We start from the raw sequence: 21023 nt of genomic DNA on the forward strand, positions 1-21023 counted from the left end.
AGTCTAGGGAGGGTCAAAGAAGACTTCCCAGAGGAGGTGACCTCAAGTATGAGTGGGGATTCTTTTACGACAGAGGATCAGCATGATGCGTGGGAAGATTGCAAGTAATTCAGTATTGCTGGACCATAAAGGTAGGGAAGGTGGGCAGCAAGAAAGATGCTAGGGACAAATAGCAGTGGACTGTCTGTGCCAGACCAAGAAGCTTAGGCTTTACCCTGAGGGCAATGGGCAGGGGCAAAGAGCCTGTGCAGAACTTTGTGCAGCAGGTGACAGAGCCAGATTTTCACCTGGAATCATCATGGCAGGCCAGCCAGTTTAAAGACGGCATGAACCACAGATCGAGTTTCTCAACACCACCACGTCTCCCTCATCCACCACCAGCACATTTTCATCCATCTTGTCCGGGTGAAACAGAGACTCTTCCTCCCAGTGAAATCTCACTCTCTGCTCACCGTTGTCTGATTCTAACTTCCAAAAACTACAGCCCAGGAGTTTCAAGCAGGCCGATTTTCATCTGGCAGCAGCTTTGCTCTGTCAACAGTTTTAGCAAAAACTCCTTCCATCTCTGCTGGCAATTCAAGATAGCATTTCTGAAATGGGCTGTGGATAAAGGATGTTGCTGCCCTGGGAAAATGTGTCTGTCTCCTGCCAGGAGGAGACAAAGAATATTGAAATGGCGCCAGAGGAGAAGGTCAAAAAGCCCTTGACAGTTGTTTTTCCCTTGTCTTTTTCCATTTTTACATTAGCATCAGCTTTTTCCCCCCATGTCCTTTGGGGGAAGGTTAAATGATGCTTCTTAGGAATATTACGTACTTTACCGAAACTACACAGTCTCACTGCCTGGAAAGAAAAGAATACAATGAAGTCAGAAGGGCGCCCACAGAGCAGAGCGAACAGCAGAGAAGAACCCCTTGGCCTCTCCGAAAACCCCTCTCCATTCGCTAATTCTTGTGGCTGAGCCTATCAAAGCCTACCTGGTCCCTAGCAATGTTTAATAATGGTCTACGAAGGAGTGAGACTTTCCTACAGAATATTAAATCTTCAGTATAAACAAATATCTCAGCAGAAAACCATATACTATATCCTGACTTCCCCTTCCTGGGATACCACTAAAGAGATGGAAGATGTTATCAAAGAACCTCAGGACCATCCCTTGAGACCTGAGACTTGGTGCCACCATGGTTTTTCTTCTCCAGAGAACAGAGGGGGGGCAAATGGAATCAGGGCCATAATCCCTAAGAAAGGTAGCTTCTATGGTAAGGCTGTATCTGCCCTGAGAACGGAGAACATGGAACACCTAAAGTTCCTACTGGAAGCTTCTCGGTGTACACATGAACTTGCTTGCCCTTTCTATCCAGCTTCACACTGTGCTTGGTTCAGACTTATCAGAGAAACTTAGATTTTTCTACAGAAGGAGAAGTGAACCAGTCTAGTGCCATCTTAACCAAAAGTCCAGCGCTCTCTGTTGAACAAGAAACTACAACAGCCTACCACGTTAATTAACATCGATCTCACAGGTGGGTGGGTTACGCATCACAGGTCTGGCGAATTTATCTGTGCCGGAAGACTAAATCCGAAGGTTGATAACAAACACACTCCTTAACTCAGAACAACCCACACAATGTTCCTTTAGTGAATAAGTCTCATCAGCTGTGTGCTCATGATGGTAAAATGTTACATTCCTAGAAGAGTAAAGAAATTCCTTGTACCTGGAACTAAAGATCTCAGAAAACCTCTTGTTCCCTCTCAGTAAACACTAAGGAGAAAAGCTACCATGATCATGACACAGAGCAGATGCATAGATTTAAACTTTAAATGAGACCTTTGCCCCAACTGAGTTTCCATGGGTGAGCCTGTGGTCCCTGCACTGTGAGGTTTCTGCTCTCTTCTCTTCCTTACTTTTCTCTAAAGGACAATTTCAACAGAGCATTTTAAGTTAAAATGATCTAAGATCAATTTTTTAAAATTAAAGACAATATCTGATTTCCACGTGCCTCTATGTCGACATAAGAAACTTCCAAACCTGTAGAGAATTTTTATGAGCCAAACTAACGACAGTTGCTGGGAAGGAAAATCTCAATGGACTGAGAAAATGGTCAGGAGAATGGCAGTTTCACAGCTTCTTTTATACATCAGAATAAAAGGAGGCCTCAGTGCTATCTCTAGTTTGACTGAAACTCTCTATGGTCAGCAGACCCAAGGCTTGGTTCCTAAGATTATTTGATGCTGACTAGAACCTCATTATCCTGAGGGCTTCATGATTAGGGGAATAGATGTGCAAGGGAGAAGAAGGTGGGTGAGTCAGGGTGCTGGATGATGCCAGTCTGAATCAAAAGAAAAGAAAGGGAGAAAAGCTCATACTAAAGAAATGAAGTTTCTGCCGGGTTACAATGTGAAACTGACTATCAGCTGGATAGTAAGTGATATTATGGAGTTAATGTCAACCTTTTTAGAGATGACAATGGTCACATTTTTAAAAATATTTCTTATCTCTTAGAAGTATCTACACTGAAGTATTTAAAAATGAAGTAACATAATTTTTGGGATTTGCTTTAAAGTAACAAGGTGGAGGGGGTAAAAAGGCATTGTTAAAAAACAAAATTCAACCAAGTAAATCTGAAGTTCTAATCGACTTGATTGATTCACGAATCATGCAGCATCCCATCTAGCAACTAGAGGGGTGCTCCCAGGTTTTACAGGGAGCAAGGTGGGGCAGGGGAGCTATAATGACAGAAAAGAAAGGATTATTTTGGGCCAGAGACACTTTTTTTCTGTGGGGAAAGAGAAGGGAAAGGATTTTATTATGTAGACTGCCTAATGCCTAGAGCAAGAGCAGAGCAGGCTTCTTGGACACCTTTGACAATCCAGTATGGGGTCACTGTCAACCATGACAGTTACGTCAAGTGTTATGTCAAGACTGAGGTCATGGGATGTTAACAGAAACACCCTTAGGAGGGGCCTGGAGTGCCCCAAACCACAAGTCTGGACACTTGGATAAGGACTCCATCTGGGCACTGATATGAGTGGGACATTCACCCCTTGGGGGCTATAAGAAATCAAAACTCAGACCACCCGAGGCTTGAGCTTGGCTGCACCGTGGGTCACGCTCAGAGCCCTGCTGGACTTCCACTCCACCAGATGCATGGCACCATGGCAGCCTCCTGGCTGCAGACCGAGGCCACCTCTCCACCGACACGTGGGACTTTCCCCTGGATGCTCGCTCTGCTCATTCTATCGTATCAGCTCCCCAACTGTGTGTGTAACCTGCGTGACTCTGTTGGCTTATGGGGGAGGTCTCCCATAATAAACCTGCTGTGGTGGAAAGACAGACTCCTTTCAGGGATGCTCCCTTCCTCACACTTCCTCTTTCTATGAGAGATGGAGAGGGCCTAAGTGAAAGATTGCTGGGGCCTGACCAGAAAATTTCACGCTGGTTGATTAAGATACTGTTTCTGGGAGAGGTTGAAATTGCAATTAGATTGGATAGTAAATCTGCGTTTGTTATCATGGGCTTCTAGCAGGAGTGATGCCATTTGGGACCGATGGTTTTTTTCTTTAACTGTATAAGTGAATAAAATAATGACTTTGTTGAAGGTTATTAATGGGTACATGGGGTTCACTATACTATGTGTTAGTATGTTTAAAAAATCACATTTTAAAAAGGCAAGAATGACAAAACACTCAGTATGAATCCCTTTATCAGCCCTTCCTAACAGCTGGTTTGGGTAACAGGCTCTGCCACGAACAAGCTATATGACTTTAGGCAAGTCCCTGCATGTCCCCTGGACTCAGTTCACACACCTGAAAAATGTGGCCTTTGGGTGAGATTTCTCTTAGGGTCCTAAGAAGCGAGCAGGGATTATGGGCTTGCAGAAAGGAGCCTAAGGGCACTGGGGAGGGGAAGAACTCAATAGTCCAGACGACATGCATTTTAACCTCAGCTCTGACCTCTGTCACGGCCCTTTATTTACCTGTTTTCTCATCCATAGAAATGATATTCATATCTTGTTGGTGGGAAGATTAAATAAGCAGTTGTAAAGACTCTGGCACGGTGAGTGATAATCAATAAATTCGTCTCCCAGGACGCGAAACCCCACGACCCAGCGTCCAAAGTGCAAAAGGGCAAGAAACTACCCACCGCCGGGTGCGCGCACAGCGCCCTCGCGCGTCCACCGCTGGAACGGCCAGATCGGCGACCCCGCCCGTCGGCGCCCGCGCCTGCGCAGAGACACCGCCCCTGAAGTTTGCTGTTGTTGTGACCCGTGTCCCGCACGCCTGCGGTCCTGCCATGGCGGTGCGGCAGGCTCTGGGCCGGGGCGTGCAGCTGGGTCGAGCGCTGCTGCTGCGTTTCACCGCCAAGCCTGGGCCGGCCTACGGCTGGGGGCGGCCTGAGCGACCGGGCCCCGCAGCGGCCCGGGGCCACGGAGAGCGCCCGGGCCAGGCCTCGGGCCTCGGCGCAGAGGCGCGCAGGCTCGGGCTCGGGCTCCCAGACCGCTACCGCTTCTTCCGCCAGTCGGTGGCGGGGCTGGCGGCGCGGCTCCAGCGGCAGTTAGTGGTACGGGCCCGGGGCGCGGGTCCTTGCGGCCGGGCAGTCTTTCTGGCCTTCGGGCTGGGGCTGGGCCTCATCGAGGAGAAGCAGGCGGAGGGCCGGAGGGCGGCCTCGACCTGTCAGGAGATCCAGGTGAGCGCTGGCCGGGGGCGGGGCGGGGCCCAGAGTCTGGCTTGGAGAGGGACCTTCAGCGGGTGGGGGCGGGGCTAAGGACGTGGGCGGGGTCCTGAGATCTTTGGGGGCGGGGCTAGGTTGTAGGCGTGGTGGAGACGAGGCTGGGAGGCTTTTACTGGCTGGAGCTCTGAATTGAGTCAAAGATTTATGCTCCTTCGAAATCACCAATTAAGGCTCATTTTCAGTGTTACTGATCTAGTATGGGGATAGCACCTCATTTGTTTTACTGTCTTCCCTTCTTCAAACATCATGTTTTGGAGGATAGGCTGCTAATTATACCTTCTATTACACCCTTGTCATGGCTTTGTGTACATTTTTAAAAATTTAATGACATATCATAACTCTACCCCTGAGGTAGTTGTCATCCCAAATTTATGAGTAAGGAAGCGTTTTCAGAGAGGTAAAATAACGTGGTCGAAGTCACACAGCTAGCCAAGTCTGGCTCTCCAAAGTCCGTGTCCTTAAGCACTGAGCCAGCTGCCTCCACAGTGTAGCCAGACAATTAGTAACATAGCTGAAGCCAAAGTAAAAACGATAAACAGCAGGAGAAAACATCACACCTAATGGTTTGTAACCTGTGTGGCGTTATCAGGAGTGATTGGATATGTAGGGGTTCTTAGGCTTTTAAAAGATGCTTAAAATAGCTCAGAGACATCTGTTTCTCCTTTACTCAAATCTGTATTAGTCAGCATTCTCCAGAGAAATAAAACCAATAGGATGTATACAGAGAGCAAAAATTATTTTAAGGAATTGTCTGTGCAGTCTGGAGAATGGCAAATCCAGCATCTGCAGGGTAGGCAGGCAGGCTGGAGACTGGGAAGATTCATTGTTACAGTTCAAGTGGGAAGGTCATCTGCTGCCACAATTCCCTTCTCTTCCAGGGGGTCTGGAGCCACAGACTGAGTTAGTACAGCCCCTGCAATGCACAGTTTAGGACGAGGGGCTGGAAGATGGAGTGACTTGCCCAAGGACACAGCTGGTCAAGGACCAAGCAGTGTCTCCCCAGTTTCTTGGTTTACAGCCCAGTTCTTGTCACTCAGCACCAGAGTGTCTCATGTTTGAGCCCTGGCTACTTTGGGATGACAGCTGACATCTGTCTGAGTCCTCAACTGATGTCCTTGTCTTTTGCTACGGTTTAACTGGCAGAAGCCAAGGGTGGGAAACCGGATAATCCTGCTTAGATTTATGAAGGCTTTTTTTAAAACTGAGGAGCTTGATCCTCCTAAGCTTACCATCTACACATCCTTTTCTCACACTTCACTCTCCTGTGTCTAAAAACTTTTAATTAGTTGACAGTTTTTAAAATTCAGGTGTTTGACTTCTTTATAAAAAAAAGTCACCAGATATGTGATGTCTAATCCTAAAATTCCATATGGTGTCAGAGTAGAATAGTGGCTGCTCCTTTTAGAGCATATGGGGGTGGGGGGGGAGGTTCATTTATAAAATAGGCAAAAGACATGAGTGTATATTTCACCAAGAGGAGACACAGATGTCAAATATGTATATGAAAAGATGTTCAACATCACTAGCCATTAGGAAAATGCAGGTTGAAAACACAATGTGATACCATTGCATACTTATTAGAACAGCTATAATAAAAAATAGTGGTAATACCAAATGCTAGTGAGGATGCAGAGAAATTGAACTGCTGGTGAGAATATAAAATGGTACAGCTACTTTGGAAAATAGCAGTTTCTTAAAAAAATAAATATGCATTACCATATGACCTAGCCATTGCTGTGTTGGGCATTTACCCAGAGAAATGAAAACTTGTTTAAACAAAAACCTGTCCATGCATAACTGCTTTGGAAAACAATATAGCAGCTACTCCCAGAAATAAAAATGGAATTATCATATGATCCAGCAATTCCACTTCTTGGTGTATACACAAAAGAATTGAAACCAGGGACTTGGAACACCTATGTTCATAGCAGCTTATTCACAATAGGTAAAATGTGGAAGCAACCCAAGTGCCCAAGAGTGGATGAATGGAATATTATTCAGCCTTAAAAAGGAAGGGGGTTCTGACACATGCTACAATGTGGATGAACCTTGGGGACATTATGCTAAATGAAATAAGCCAGCCACAAAAGGACAAATACTGCAGGATTCCACTCATATGAAGTTCATAGAGTCAGAAAGTAGAATGGGGGCTACTAGTGGCTGAAGGGAAAAGTGGTGGGGAGCTATTGTTTAATGGGTATAGAATTTTAGGGTTTTTTGTTTATTTTTATTTTTATAAGTATATTTTATTGATTATGTTGTTACAGTTGTCCCAATTTCTTTTCCTTTTGCTTCCCTCTTCCCAGTACCCACTTTCCTCCAGCAATCCCACCCACCTTAGTTCATGTCCATGGGTCATGCATATAAGTTCTTTGGCTTCACCCTTTCCTATATTATTAACTTCCCCCTGTCTATTTTGTACCAATCAATTATGCTTCTTGATCCCTGCATCATTTCCCCATTTCTCCCCCTTCCCCTCCCAGCTGATAACCCTGCAAGTGATTCCCACACCTATGATTCTGTTCCTGCTTTGGTTGTTTCCTTAGTTTGTTTCTGTTTTTATTTTTTAGATTCAGTTGTTGATAGTTGTGACTTTGTTGTCATTTTAATGTTCATAGTGTTGATCTTCTTTTACTTAAATAAGCCCCTTTAACATTTAATTTAATAAGGGCTTGGTGATGATGAACTCCTTTGGCTTTACCTTGTCTGAGAAGCACTATATCTGCCCTTCCATTCTAAATGATAGCTTTGCTGGATAGAGTAATCTTGGTTGTAGGTCCTTGCTTTTCATCACATTGAATACTTCTTACCAGTCCCTTCTTGCCTGCAAAGTTTCTTTTGAGAAATCAGCTCATAGTCTTATAGGCACCCCTTTGTAGGTAACTCTGTTTTTCTCTTACTGCTCTTAAGATACTTTCTTTATCTTGAACCTTTGGCATTTTAATTATGATGTGTCTTGGTGTGGTCCTCTTTGGATCTAGCTTCTTCGGGACTCTGTGCTTCCTGGACTTGTATGTCTATTTCCTTTGCCAAATTGGGGAAGTTTTCCCTCATTTTTTCACATAAGCTTTCAATTTCTTGCTCTTCCTCTTCTTCTGGTACCCTTATGATTTGGATGTTAGGATGTTTAAAATTGTCCCAGAGGTTCCTAAGCCTCTCCTCATTTTTTTCAATTCTTGTTTCCTCATTATGTACTGGTCGACTGTGTTTTTCTTCCTTATGTTCCAAATCATTGATTTGAACCCGTCTCCTTCCCTTCACTGTAGGTTTTGTGTGGATTTTCCTTCGCTTCATTTAGCATAGCCTTCACTTCTTCTCTTATGTGTCTGCCATACTTAAGCATATCTGTCAAGTCTGTGAGCATCTTTATCACCAGTGTTTTGAATTCTGCATCTGTTAGGTAGGCTATCTCATCATCTGTTAGATTGGCTATCTCCTCATCACTAAGTTCTCCCACTGGAACCTTAATCTGTTCCCCCTTTTGGGCCATATTTGTCTGTCTCCTCATCTTGAGAGGCTCTTGTGTTTGTTTGCCTCTATGTCTTAGGTTGAGCTGTTGCTCCTGTTACGTTGTAAGGGGCGGGGCCTTAGGTATTTGTCAGTACAGCATGACCCATTTCACCACTTTGTGGCACTGTGTGTGGGGGGGGTCTAAGGGAACAATGCCACTTGCTCAGCACTCCCCCCTTTTCCAGGCACTTCTCCCATTTCCGTATGGGACTGACACCCCTCTAGCTGCTGCCTTGGTCGTCGTTCCCAGAGTGGGTGGGTCTGCGGACATTCTAGGACCATGGGGGCCTCTAAACAAGTGGACTCTACTGAGAGATCGGTAGTTTCTTCCTTTGCCCCATCTGCCACTGGTTTGCGCAGTCAGAAGCAATGAGCCTTTATTGTCCCTGGTGCTGGAACCGTGAGCTGTGCAGTCTGGTCTGGTGCTGGGAGTGCTCCCCAGGTGTCCCTCTGGACTTTTTTAAACATTTGCGCTTTCTGCCAGCCTGCCGCTGCCGTCACCACCACACCGCGCCCTTTCCGCCCCTCCTACCTGTCTGGATGAGTATTTCTTCTTTATATCTTTGTTTGTTGTACTTCCATGCAGCTTGATTTTCTGAATTACTGGTTGTCTCTAGTTTTGGGGTAGTTGTATTCCTTCTTAATTGTGGAGGGAGCCGCAGCGTGTCTGTCTACGCCTCCATCTTGGCCAGAAGTCTGTTTTTTTTTTTTTAATGAGAGGTTTTATTTTTGTGAGCTGTTATAAGAGATGTTTAATTAATTTACAAATTCTGAAAACATATATTGAAAGCTACATTGCAGCATTATCATATTCACAATAGGATAAAATAATTGTTATAAATAGAGCAATTATTAAACTATGGTACATCTTACCTAACACAGAAAGTGTCATGTATTTAAAATGATGTTACGGAAAATTTTTTAATTTCTTTTTTTATTGTTTTTCTATTACAGTTGTCCCAATTTCCCCCCATTGCTCTTTAGTGTCCCACCCTCCTATCCCATAGTCAATGCCCACCCTGTTGTCCATATCCATAGGTCATTTTTACTAGTTCCTTGACTAGACCCTTTCCCTTATCCCCCTCTAGAATTTAAATTTAAGAGGAAAAAAGTTCTAGAGCCAGATGGTGGTGATGGTCACCCAACAATGTGAACGCCACTGAACTGTACACTTAAAAATGGTTAAAGTGGTCAATTTCATGTTATATATATTTTTTTACCACAGTCCTTTAAAATAATTTTTAAACCCTATAAATGAATCTTAGCATCATTCATAGTAGCAAAATATTATAAGCAATCCAAATGTCCTTCAGCAATTATATTGTTAAACAAACCCTGGTGCATCCATACAATGAAACACTAAGCAATAATAAGGAATTAACTATTGATGCAGGTAACAACCTAAATGAACCTCCAGGGCATTATGCTTAGTGAAAAAAAGTCTGTCCCAAAAGGTTATACTGTGTGATTCTATTTATATAACATTCTTTAAATACCGAAGCTAGAGGTGGAGAACAGATCAGCGGATGCCAGGGGATAGGAACAAGGGCGGGGTGGTGCAAGTCCAAAAGAGGTAACACAGAGGAATTCTCCTGTGGTGAGGGAACAGCTCTGTATGCTGATTCCATTTCCATACCGGATGAAATTGCCTAGAGCTACACACACACACCAGTAAGTGCAGGCTTAAAAAGATGGTGAAAACTCAGTACGGTCTGTAGCCTAGTTAACAGCAGTGTACCAGTCACTTCCCTGGCTTTGAAATTGTACTGCTGCTTTATAGGAGGTCACCATTGGGGGAAGTGGGGTGAAGGGTTCACAGGACACTCTGTACTGTCTCTGTGCAACTTGCCGTGAGTCTATAATTATTTCAAAATAAGAAGTTAAAAAATATATCTCATTCTCAAAACTATGGTTGTTAAAGGATTACTCTACTTAATTTATGTATTGCTACTGCTCTGTGGAGTTTCGAAATGAATTGACAAGATAGATTTTCATTTTTCACAAAAGTAAAAGTTATCCTGCAAAGAGTATTAGTTTTCACAAAAGTAAAAGTTATCCTGCAAGGGGTATTGTTTTATACATACTAAGTGCGTTAGGAATTCTTCAGAAGGAAAGGCTGCTGTGGGCCGGGCTGTCAGGGCTGGTTACACAGGGAGGAGGAGCTTGATGGATGAGCACGGGTGAGCCCCACAAAACCGTGCAGTAGCATCAGGGGCAGCGGGAAGGCGTGGGCAGCAGCTCAGGGAGCGCGTGTGCAGGACGAGTGCGGGCGGCAGGCCAGCCTGGTGAAACAGTTTTCACATGCAGGAAGTGCCAGGACGAGCCCAGAATAATCTGTCGGCTAGATTTTTAGAACTGAAGAGGGAGTGCCGTGTGAAAGCAGTGTGGTTTGATTTGGCTCAGAGCAGGTGCAGGGATGATGTGCAAGAGGGAAGGTCTGGAGGTGGGGAACCACTAAAAAGGATCAGCAGATCAGACAGAATTTGAGGCGGAGCCTGGGCGACTGGATGAATGATGTCACCTGCCTGATGTAGGGAGAGACTCTGATTTGGGGGAAATGGACTCTTTCCTAGTGCACCCCCACCAGTACCTGCATTTCCACCTCGTATTTCCATCAGGATTCTTACATTCTTGTTTCCTTTCTGAAGACAGGGTGGGCCCACCAGATCTCTAAGAAGTAAAAACAGGATTTAACGACTGGGCTCTGGGGATCCTCCTGATTTCACCCCCTTGTCTGCAAAAGGGGTCTGAGTTCCTTCACAAGTGGAGGGGCAGCTGTTCACCATATCCTGCCTGTCCACAGCTCCTGGTTACATCCAGAGCTACCTGCTAGGGGGTTTGCAGAGAGAGCTGTCTCCATAATCAGAACCTCCAGCATTTTCAGGGGCTTGAGAGGCAACAAAGGAGTGGTGGGTGTCAGCTGCAGAATTTGGAAGGTCTTACTGCTTAACTGGCGATGTTCAGTGGTGGGCTGTCTCTGATGCAGTGAAGTGATGGAGTTCGGGAAGAATTATTCTGAATAATGAGAGTAAGGCAGGAGGTCCTGACCTAGGCCGAGCAGTAAAACCTGGCTTGGCTGTGCTTTGACAGCTCCCAACCTTGTCCTTGGAGCCCCTGCCTGCAGAGCCTCCCCTCCCCCGTTTCCCATTACTTGAGCCTTACTGGTTTCCCTGGCTCAAAGTGCATACTTTTTTCCCTCACAGGCAATTTTTACACAGAAAAGCAAGCTGCTCCCTGACCCACTGGACACGAGACGCTGGCAGGGCTTCCAGCTGGACGAGTATCTGATTGGGCAGTCCCTTGGCAAGGGCTGCAGCGCTGCTGTGTACGAAGCCACCATGCCTGTGTGGCCCCGGAACCTGGAGGTGGCAAAGAGCATGGGGCTGCTTCCAGGGAGAGGCCCAGATATCATCCCACCAGGAGAAGAGAAGGAGCGAGCTCCACAGGCCCCCGCCTTTCCCTTAGCCATCAAGATGATGTGGAACATCTCGGTAAGGATGGGCCTCGCCCCTTCAGAGTGCCAATCTGGGGGCACCTGGTGATGCTTTTTCCCAGGAAGTAGATAGGAAAAGACTGTCTCCACAGTCCAGGTGCATGTATAGTGCGACTTCCTCACCCTCTCATGCAGGAGGTGAAGCAACATGTCTTGAAACATGTTATGCCCACGAAATCACCTGGGGACTGGCAGATCCTGAGCGGCAGGTCTGGGGTGGGGCCTGAGATTCTGCCTTTCGGTAGCTCCCAAGTGATGCCCACGCTGCAGGTCTGTGAACCACACTGTGAGTAGCAAGCGCTTAAACCATTGATTTCTCACCGGGCAGTCCTGCCTCATCAATTACTTAATTTTCAGACTGCACTTACCACCGTCCTCTCTCCTCCCCTTGACCTGCCTCACTGGGAAGGAGGAGCCAGACTCCTAAACTCACCTTCCACCTCACCTCCAAATCAGAGGCTCGCTTGTCACCTCCCTGCTGTCAACTCAGGGAGGACTCAAGGCTTCGGGGAATTGAGTATATCCCCCCACAAAAATGAAGCTTTCTCTCTACCTGGAGTAATTTCTTTACCTTGCCATTAATTAGGTGGGTTTAGAAAATTCATCAACACCTGACATTCTCCTGCCCAGAGCATCTGTCCAGGCTGAGGTAGAAACAGCCTTGCAGCTCATGCTGGACCCCAGAGTGCTTGCGGTTTCTTTTTGATTTTAGGAAGCAAAGCTGTTAGACTATTGCACTTCCAAGCTGGTTAACAGCTAGCAAGTAGCCAGATCCTTTCTATGAAACATCCAGTCAGAGCATCAAAGCTTCCACTGGTAGGGACGTTGTAGCTGGTGTATTCACAGAAGCTAAAAGGCTTGATTCTTATAGGATCTCCGTAGCTTCACCGGTACTGAGAGCTGTTCATAGTGAAATGAGGAAAATAAGGCGATTTTCCTCCTTTTTGGTTTTTGTGTTTGTTTCTTTCTGGGGGACAGGAAATTCAGCACAATCTGATCCAGGGTGGGCTTGTCAGGCTCTGGCCTGTCTCCTACAAGGATGAGGCTGGTGGTGACCAGAGGCATCTGGTCCCCCGCCCTGACCATCTTGACATCTCTTCCTGCCCTGGCATCTGCTGCCAAGAATTTGAGGTGTGGGAAGCATCCTCTCAGCTGGCATGGATGACACCTCTGCCCTTTCTCCCAGGAGAAACTAATCTTGGCTTGACACTTCAGAGGTTATCTTGGAGGTCAAAGCCAATTTTGGGCAGTGTAGCTGTTCTGTCCCGATACAAGGAGGGCTTGGACTTGGCATTCTGCTTGTGTGTGTATAACTCTGGATTCATTGTGGATCTATTTTAGGCCGGCTCCTCCAGCGAAGCCATCTTGAGCAAGATGAGCCAAGAGCTAGTCCCAGCTAGTCGAGTGGCCTTGGCCGGGACGTTTGGAGAAGTCACTTACAGGTAAGCACCCGTCTGCCCACCAGACTGGCTGTGAGTCCTCTGAAAACAAAACCATCGTCTGCATCCTCAGCACCCAGCACACTGACTGACACGACTCATGGGAGACAGCAAGTGCTGCTGAATGTAGTTAATGATGGGTTTTCCCTTGGGAGAGACTGCAGATCACCCGACTCCCACTGAAGATGCCGACAGCTGATTCACACTGGAGCAGGGAGAGGGCCATCCCAAACGCCCGTTTCAGAAAGTGGAAAATTGATCTGCTTTCTGATTCTTCCTATGTCATCCCCAGGTGGGGCCCTACCTATCCATACCAACTGAACTCTGTCCCCAACAGAGGTAACATTCATTTCTCTAATAGCTCCAATGCAGCTAATGGTGCCAAGAGATTAAAAAAAAAAAAAAAAAAAAAAAAAAAAAAAGATCCGTTCCCCAAGAGTTCTCTGTGAGGCCCAGGAGCCGGACATCTCAGGAGCAGATTCTGGTGTGGAAAGTTCTAGAATGGTGTGTGCTCAGGTGCTGAGGGACCCGAGGTGGTGTGTGCATGGCGGGGGGTGGGACCATTCAGAAAATCCTCTTGTCCCCTCTTGAAGGGACAATTCTTGCTGCAGCAGCCTCACTGGCAGTGGTTTTCTAAGTTCTGTGTCCACATGTGTGAGTTAGGACAGCGGAGGCACTAGCGCTCACTGCAACGTTGTAGCACACCAGGAAGAGGCAGGCCTGCGGCCTTCCTGGTGGTTCACTAGGGGACTGATTTACAGGCCTGCTCTTGCCAGAGGCAGGAAGGCAGGAATAGGCGTGGGAAACCCCTTCCATGGCTTGGAAGGCTGCAGTATGACTGAGGGTCCATGCAGCCCGTGGGCTCAGCACCGTCACCCTCTTCTGATTCCTTTGTAGGGACAAGTGGACCACTGAATGCCAGCTGCCTTTGGGTTGCTGTCACATAGCTGTGAGCACAATGTCGTCTCTGCCACAGAGCCCTGCCAAGACCTCTAGTCTGAAGTAGTCCCTGCCACTCTCCCATCCTGTACCCTGCCCCAGCATTTGTCACCATCTGCCTGTGAATCATAGATGTCTTTGTCTCATTCACCGTCTCCATTCTGCTATATGCTTGCCAAGGCCAGGGCTTTTAAGTTTTGTTTACTGCGTTCCCTGACAGCTCAGTGAGCATCTACTGAACAAGTAGATGAGTGTGACTGAAGATCTATTACCTCAAGTACTGGTGACATCTAACGCTGTCTTCCCCGAGAGCCCCTGGGTGTTTCTACTGAGCCTTTGCTTGTCTAGGGACCACATATTCAGTCCTTTGTATCTGCTCCTCTCACTTCTCCCACCTGATTTTCTGATCTTGTCCCATTCACACGCCACGCTCCACCAGCCTGAATTCCCACTGCCCTGCCCCCAAGCACCAGGTTCCTCCGTGACTATTCTGTCTCTGCATGCACTTATCTATACTGGGATGCCTTCCCACAGCCTCCTGTCCCCATCCAGGTCTCACTTCAAACAAACCCACACACGTCTCCCCTGGCTCCCGTGACAACTGGGCAGAGCTTTCCCATGTGGCACTGACACCCTTGGGCTGATTCCGATTTTTCCACTAGCCCTAGTGGCTTAAAGGAACAACACTTTGGCTCCTTTGATTGCACAGAATGGGGGACCACTGAGGTGGACTCAAGAGAAAGGGCAGTGGCAGGCCGCACATGGGCTGGCTGTCCCACACTGGGGAACCGAGGTGGCTCTGAGGACAGGGCCGGCGTCGTGCTCCGAGAGTTGTCCTGATGTCTCTGGGCTTCTATTCCATTCTCTTCTCTCTGCCACACGGTGTCCTCATTTACCCCACGGCTCTCCTGTTCGGGGTACCTTCGGCCTGCACACCTCTTTGTCTTCCAGTGGCCCCAAGCAAATCTCGCGTCAGCTTTAACCAGCTCCATTGCTGACTGCCAGGTTACTGACATGTGTCCTCACTCGTACCCCTCCAAGAGGGATGTAACTCGCCCCTTCCCTTCCCCACCAGCCATTTGGATCTCTGATGTGACTGCAGGCTCGTTGCACTTGGGTCCAGTCCCACCTCTTAGTCCAGTCATCCTCAGTTGAGGGGCTAAGCTGGTACACAGAAGGCAGTCACACAATCGAAAACATGTCCCCATGCCTCAGCAGGGCTGTGGGGGTGCAGCTCCTGGAGTGGGAAGGTGGGGAGAGCAGGCAGGTGACAGCTCTACCAACTCTCTGTGTCCTTTCGTTCATTCAGCAAAGGCTTATTGAGTTCATACTCCACACCCAGTGTTACTGGCAGAACTGGGAATTACAGAAATCCTAGGTCCTTTCTTAACAAGTATTACTGATCATATGAGGTGTGTTAATGGCCTTATTCCCCTTTTGCACTAGAGACTGAGCACAGAGAAGTTAAGGCAATCTGTTCCCAAGGGCTCTTAACCACTGTATCTGCCGCATGGGATGGGTGGATGGACTGATGGAGTCATCGCATGTGATGAGCCCCCCTTAATGATTTTTTTCTCTTACGCCGGGAACATAGACCTATAGTAAATATTTGATAAATAAATGGGTGAATAAATGAATGGCAGTATTTTCTATGGCTTTAGATTATTACATTTCCAACTGTTGTATCATTACTGACCTCATATGTTTGTCCCTTTTGGTTGAAGTAGAAAATCCAAGAGAGGTCCCAAGCAACTGGCCCCTCACCCCAACATCATCCGGGTCTTCCGTGCCTTCACCTCGTCTGTGCCGCTGCTGCCGGGAGCCCTGGCCGACTACCCGGATGTGCTGCCCCCACATCTTAACCCTGAAGGCCTGGGCCACGGGCGGACACTTTTCCTCGTTATGAAGAAGTAAGTGGCAGGCGTGTGGCAGGACCTGGAGTGGGAGTTGATCCCTGCCTGTGCACAGGGAAGAATATCCTTACCCTTTGGGAGTTAAGGCCATGCCAAGGGCACGTTCCTTTAGGACGTTTTCCATGAAAACAGAATCTCTTCTTCGTCTAGTGCATTTGACTGCTGTCCCTTCTCTCGGGCTGCCTTATCTGTTTGTTCTTCTTCCTCCACCTCCGCACCCCCTAACACTGTTGAAATAGGCAGTTTAAGGAAATGAGTATCTGTACTGTTACTTTCAGCATAGGAGGCCCCCGCCCTTCCTAATTTCAGGATGGTGGGTGGGAATGGAAAGGATACTTGGGGCAAAAAGAAATCCAAAAGCTCTAGGAAGAAGAGCAAAGGCCATCATCCTAATAGTGAAGCAGTCAGTGCGTGATAGTCAGAGGCCCTGTCACCCTTTCCACCAGCTACCCCTGCACCCTGCGCCAGTACCTTCGTGAGAACACCCCAAGCCCCCACCTCGCCACCGTGATGATCTTGCAGCTCTTGGAAGGAGTCGATCACCTGGTTCAACAGGGTGTCGCACACAGAGACCTAAAGTCTGACAACATCCTTGTGGAGCTGGATGCAGGTAGGTGCCTGGACGCACCTCAGCACTCTCCAGGGGGCAGTAGACTTGAGGTCTGGGAACATAGGTCCTTTTCTGTTTTTATGTCCTATTATAAGTTGTTTAAATTTAGCTCTATACATAAGGTGCGTGAAACTCTCTGTGGGATTATGGTATGAACTGCCACACCATGAATCCCACAGAGAGAAAGAAAGCATGGAGGCTTTATGGTGTGGTAGTTAACCTTTCCAAGTTCCTTTCTGTTGCCCACTTACAGAACAACCTCAGTGGTGGACGTTTTCTTGGAACAAGTACAAGAGGCAGAATTTAGCTAAATGTAAGGAAGAATTTTCAAACTGTGAAAGCTGTCCAAATATAAGCGCAGTTGCCTCTGGAAATAATGACTTTCCCATCACTGGAAGTATTCCAGTAGAAGCTGGATGGTTAGTTGTTTGAGGATATTGTATAAAAAGTAGATTCAGTCCTGGCTGGTGTGGCTCAGTAGACTAAGCATTGGCCTGCAAACCAAAGGGTCACTGGTTCAATTTCCAGTCAGGGCACATGCCTGGGTTGCGGGCCAGGTCCCCACTTAGGGGCATGGGAGAGGCAACCATATGTTGGTGTTTCTCTACTTCTCTTTCTCCCTCCCTTCCCCCCTCTCTAAAAATAAATAAAATCTTAAAAAAACAAAAAGTAGATTCATATGTCTGATCACTTGTGATCTAGATTTAAAATAAGTAAACATGCAGTTAAATTACTAGAGGAACTGGCTTTTAAATGGAAGACTGAATCCTTTCACAAATAACTAATTCCTAATGCACCTATTTCTTAGGTTTGGATTTAGGGTTTCAAGTTCAAATCAAACACTCTTACGGTATAAAGGCTGTTAGAGGTCATTTGAGCCAAGTACCATCTGATGAGTAAACAACGAGCAGTCCTTTGGTTGTGGGACAGGTCCAATTACTCCATTATTTAGATTGAGCCAGACTTACCCAGTTCTTTGCCTGGGGCGCTTTGTATCCTGGAGACATTTCTGTATTTGTGTAGCTAGCCCTGCTCTCCTGGACCAATCCTGAGCCTGTTCGCCCTTCTCCCCTGTGTCTTGATGGTGGCTCTAGTAGGAACATAGGAGGGCCTCTCAGGGGAAAAGATGGAGAAGCAGTCGCTTACCTCTCCTGTCCCTTTCCCAGACGGCTGCCCCTGGCTGGTGATCGCGGATTTTGGTTGCTGCCTGGCTGATGAGCGCCTCGGCCTGCAGTTGCCATTCCCCAGCTGGTATGTGGATCTGGGCGGAAACGGCAGCCTGATGGCTCCTGAGGTGAGTCCCGCTGAGCATGTCCTACACCATCAGCAGAGACTCTTCAGTGTTTCCACTGATAGAACAAGACTTGATGCCTCATTATTTTCTCAACTCCTCCATCTTTAGGACCCATTATTTGGCACAAGTCCCTTACCTGCCACTTTGCTTTAACCTGGATCTCCCTAATATTCCTGGGAGATACAAGTTTTATCAGTATGAAATAGATGGCCTAAGCCGATTCTTCTGGTCTGAGCTACAGCTCACTCAGATTCTGGGCTCCTTGGGACAGAGTTCTGGTCAGCCCATGAATCAGGTGCCACGCAGGAGCATGAATAGCTTAGAAGTACCAGCAGCACGAATGCTCCCCCATTGTTTTCTGAGCAGGTGTCCACGGCCTGCCCTGGCCCCAGGGCGGTGATTGACTACAGCAAGGCTGATGTCTGGGCAGTGGGGGCACTCGCCTACGAGATCTTCGGGCTCTCCAATCCTTTCTACGGCCAGGGCGGAGCCCACCTTGAAAGCCGCAGTTACCAAGAGGCTCAGCTGCCTGCACTGCCCACGTCGGTGCCTCTAGAGGCCAGACAGCTGGTGAGGTCGCTGCTCCAGCGGGATGCCAGCAAGGTGAGGCCATCCCCAGGTTTTGCAGGGGTCTTAGGAGTAAAAACCTCAAGAGTAAGAAGATCAGGTTTGGGCAAGCACCAGAGTGACAGACAGCGCCTTTGTCTTACAAAGATAAAAAGGCCAAGTATAGGAGAACAAAATAGGTTTCAGTATGAATTGGACTAGGGGAGCTAGCCACGAAATTAGTCAGCAATTCAGCTCTTCTCGGCTTAAGTTACTCAGAGAGGAAAAGATGCATTTTTAAGAAATATCTAATGGAGATGTAGTTTACGGAAACAGCTGAGATCTAACGAGACAGCAGACAGCTATAAGGGCAGAGCTGGACATTTTGAAGTTACTATAAAGCAATAATCTAAAGGCTCACACATGTGAAGCCACAGCTGGGGTGGCAGGTCCGTTCAGGGGGCCTGCTTAGTGGAAAGAGCAGAGGCAGACCAGGGCTGACTCTTCTCCCACTTACCTGCCACCGTGCACAGTGCTGTCACCATCCCAGTAATGCTCACTGCTGCCAGCTGCTGTGAGATACAGCTCCTCGCCCCAGACGGTGCTCGTAGCGGGGGGGAGGGGGGGTTCGTGAGCTGTCCGTAATGGGAGTGCTGTCGCCCAGCAAATTGTATACATGGAAAAGCCTGGCACATGGAGCAGCCAGTACGTGTCCGGAGAGTGAAAGGTGTGGTAGGAGAGAGAGGGGTGGAGAAATTGGTGGGGACCAGAGCAGGGAAGAGCCTGAAAAGAGGATTCCTTACCAGAGAGGGTTGTGGGCCAAACACTGTCACTGACATGCTAAGCGCTGGCTTCCCTTCCTGTTGCAGAGACCATCTGCCCGAGTAGCTGCTAATGTGCTTCACTTAAGCCTCTGGGGAGAACACACTCTAGCCCTGAAGAATCTGAAACTAGACAAGATGATTGGCTGGCTCCTCCAACAATCAGCGGCCACTCTGTTGGCCAACAGGCTTACAGAGAAGAGCTGTGTGGAAACAAAAATGAAGATGCTGTTTCTGGCCAACCTGGAGTATGAGGCGCTGTGCCAGGCAGCCCTCCTCCTCGGCTCCTGGAGGGCAGCCCCGTGAGGCCGACGTAGCTGGTGAATCACTAAAAGAACTTGGCAGCATCTATGTGATGGTCTGTGAATGCTGAGGGCGGGGGTTCCGAGGGGAGGGGAGGAGTCGGAGGAAAGGTGGTGCAGAGGGCGCTGGGCAGTGGAAGAGAAGGCCTCTGGTTTGGCAGTGGGAGGAACAAGTTGAGTGAAGCTTATGGTCTGTAGCCGTTAACTCCAGCTGTGCAACTTTGGGTGCATCATGTAACCTGCATGGTGTGGTCCAGGTTCCCTTACCGATAAAATGAAGGAACTGGTCTAGATAGGAGTTGGCAAACTTTTCCTAGAGAGCCAGGTAGCAAACACCCAAGCTGTCGCAGCTACTCAACTCTCTCTCACGGCACAAAGGCCTCTCGTGGCACAAAGGCAGTCTTAAATATGTAAGTGAGCAAGTGTGGCTGTGTGCCAGTAATGCAGCTTTATTTATGGACACAAATCTGAATTTCATTTGTCACTTAAATAGCCTTCATTTTTAAAACCCATTTAAAAATAAAAACCAGTTTTAGCTTGCAGGGCATACCAAGAAACAGGCAGCAGGCTGGTCTGGCCCACAGGCCAGTTTGCCAACCCCTGGTCTAGATGAATTCAAAGGGTCTAACTCTTAAGAAAAAAAAAACAGCACTGACTAATCTCTAGGCCTCTGTGTACGGATGCTACGGATCCGAAGGGATGAGCTCCCTGCACAAGGTGAGATGATACTCCCAGGTGTTACCTGCTGACCACAAAGCCCTACCTTAGCTCACGTTCCATCTTCGCAGACCTCTGAAGGGTTCGTGGCCACGCTGGGCTACTAGATGAGGTTGGGCTGAGGAGGGGTGGATGTGCACCCCACTTTATAGAGAGGGTCCAGGCCCGGGCAGTGCTGTTGGTGGCATGTAACCTGAGCTACAGCGAACATCTGCACAGGTCAGTACATTCAGGCATCGGAATGATAAACACGCAGGCCTGGAAAGTGGAGCGTCTGCATGCCAGCTGTGCGTTCCGGAACAGCTGGGGCGTTTCTGAGGAAGCATTTCCAGGGGCTCCTCTAGCTACTGAGTGGAGTCTAGCAGAGCTGAAACAACAGTGAAATGGCAATTAACAGCCTAGTGTTTTAAACCTGCCAAATTAAACGCACATTTACAGCTGCAGAGTACGTTTGTGCCTTAACTATTTGGCTTTAAGACTGATTCTTATACCATAAAGAAAATTTTGTGGGCAGGGGTCAACAATGGAGAAGGGGTTTCGCATATAATTTTGCACATGCTTTTTAGGAACACAGCTATTTCCTGAAGCAAATGAATGTGTATTTAAGGTCCTTTTCAACCAAGCAGTTCTGTAAGTCTTGTTATAAAGGCAAGTGCTGTTACCTTAGTAAGAGGTCCCATTTCAGTGATTCCCCACTGGCCTCAGTGTATTAT

General features: G+C 47.6%; 2 protein-coding genes across 5 annotated transcripts in view; one reads left to right on the forward strand and one right to left on the reverse strand.

The window, feature by feature from the left end:
* LOC150014300 (uncharacterized) overlaps positions 1-4710 on the reverse strand; it is a 38866-nt gene extending 34156 nt beyond the window's left edge. For all 4 annotated transcript variants that reach the window (XR_016509637.1, XR_016509638.1, XR_016509639.1 and 1 more), the window contains exon 1: positions 4139-4710. Coding sequence is in view for 1 of the 4 variants with exons in the window: in XM_090268722.1 (XP_090124848.1) it covers positions 4139-4290 (152 nt within the window). In the remaining 3 variants the exon portion in view is untranslated. The remainder of the gene's footprint in view (positions 1-4138) is intronic.
* On the forward strand, positions 4223-20758 carry PINK1 (PTEN induced kinase 1). Its single transcript, XM_090268720.1, has 8 exons — positions 4223-4681; positions 11440-11727; positions 13071-13171; positions 15835-16017; positions 16467-16630; positions 17797-17924; positions 18291-18527; positions 19340-20758. The coding sequence occupies exons 1-8, from the start codon at positions 4289-4291 to the stop codon at positions 19595-19597; spliced, it is 1752 nt and encodes a 583-aa protein (XP_090124846.1). The 5' UTR covers positions 4223-4288; the 3' UTR covers positions 19598-20758.
* Positions 20759-21023: the final 265 nt, after the last annotated feature.

The sequence above is a fragment of the Furipterus horrens genome, unplaced genomic scaffold, assembly GCF_987537825.1.
Source record: "Furipterus horrens unplaced genomic scaffold, mFurHor1.1.pri manual_scaffold_3, whole genome shotgun sequence".
NCBI classification, from domain to species: domain Eukaryota; kingdom Metazoa; phylum Chordata; class Mammalia; order Chiroptera; family Furipteridae; genus Furipterus; species Furipterus horrens.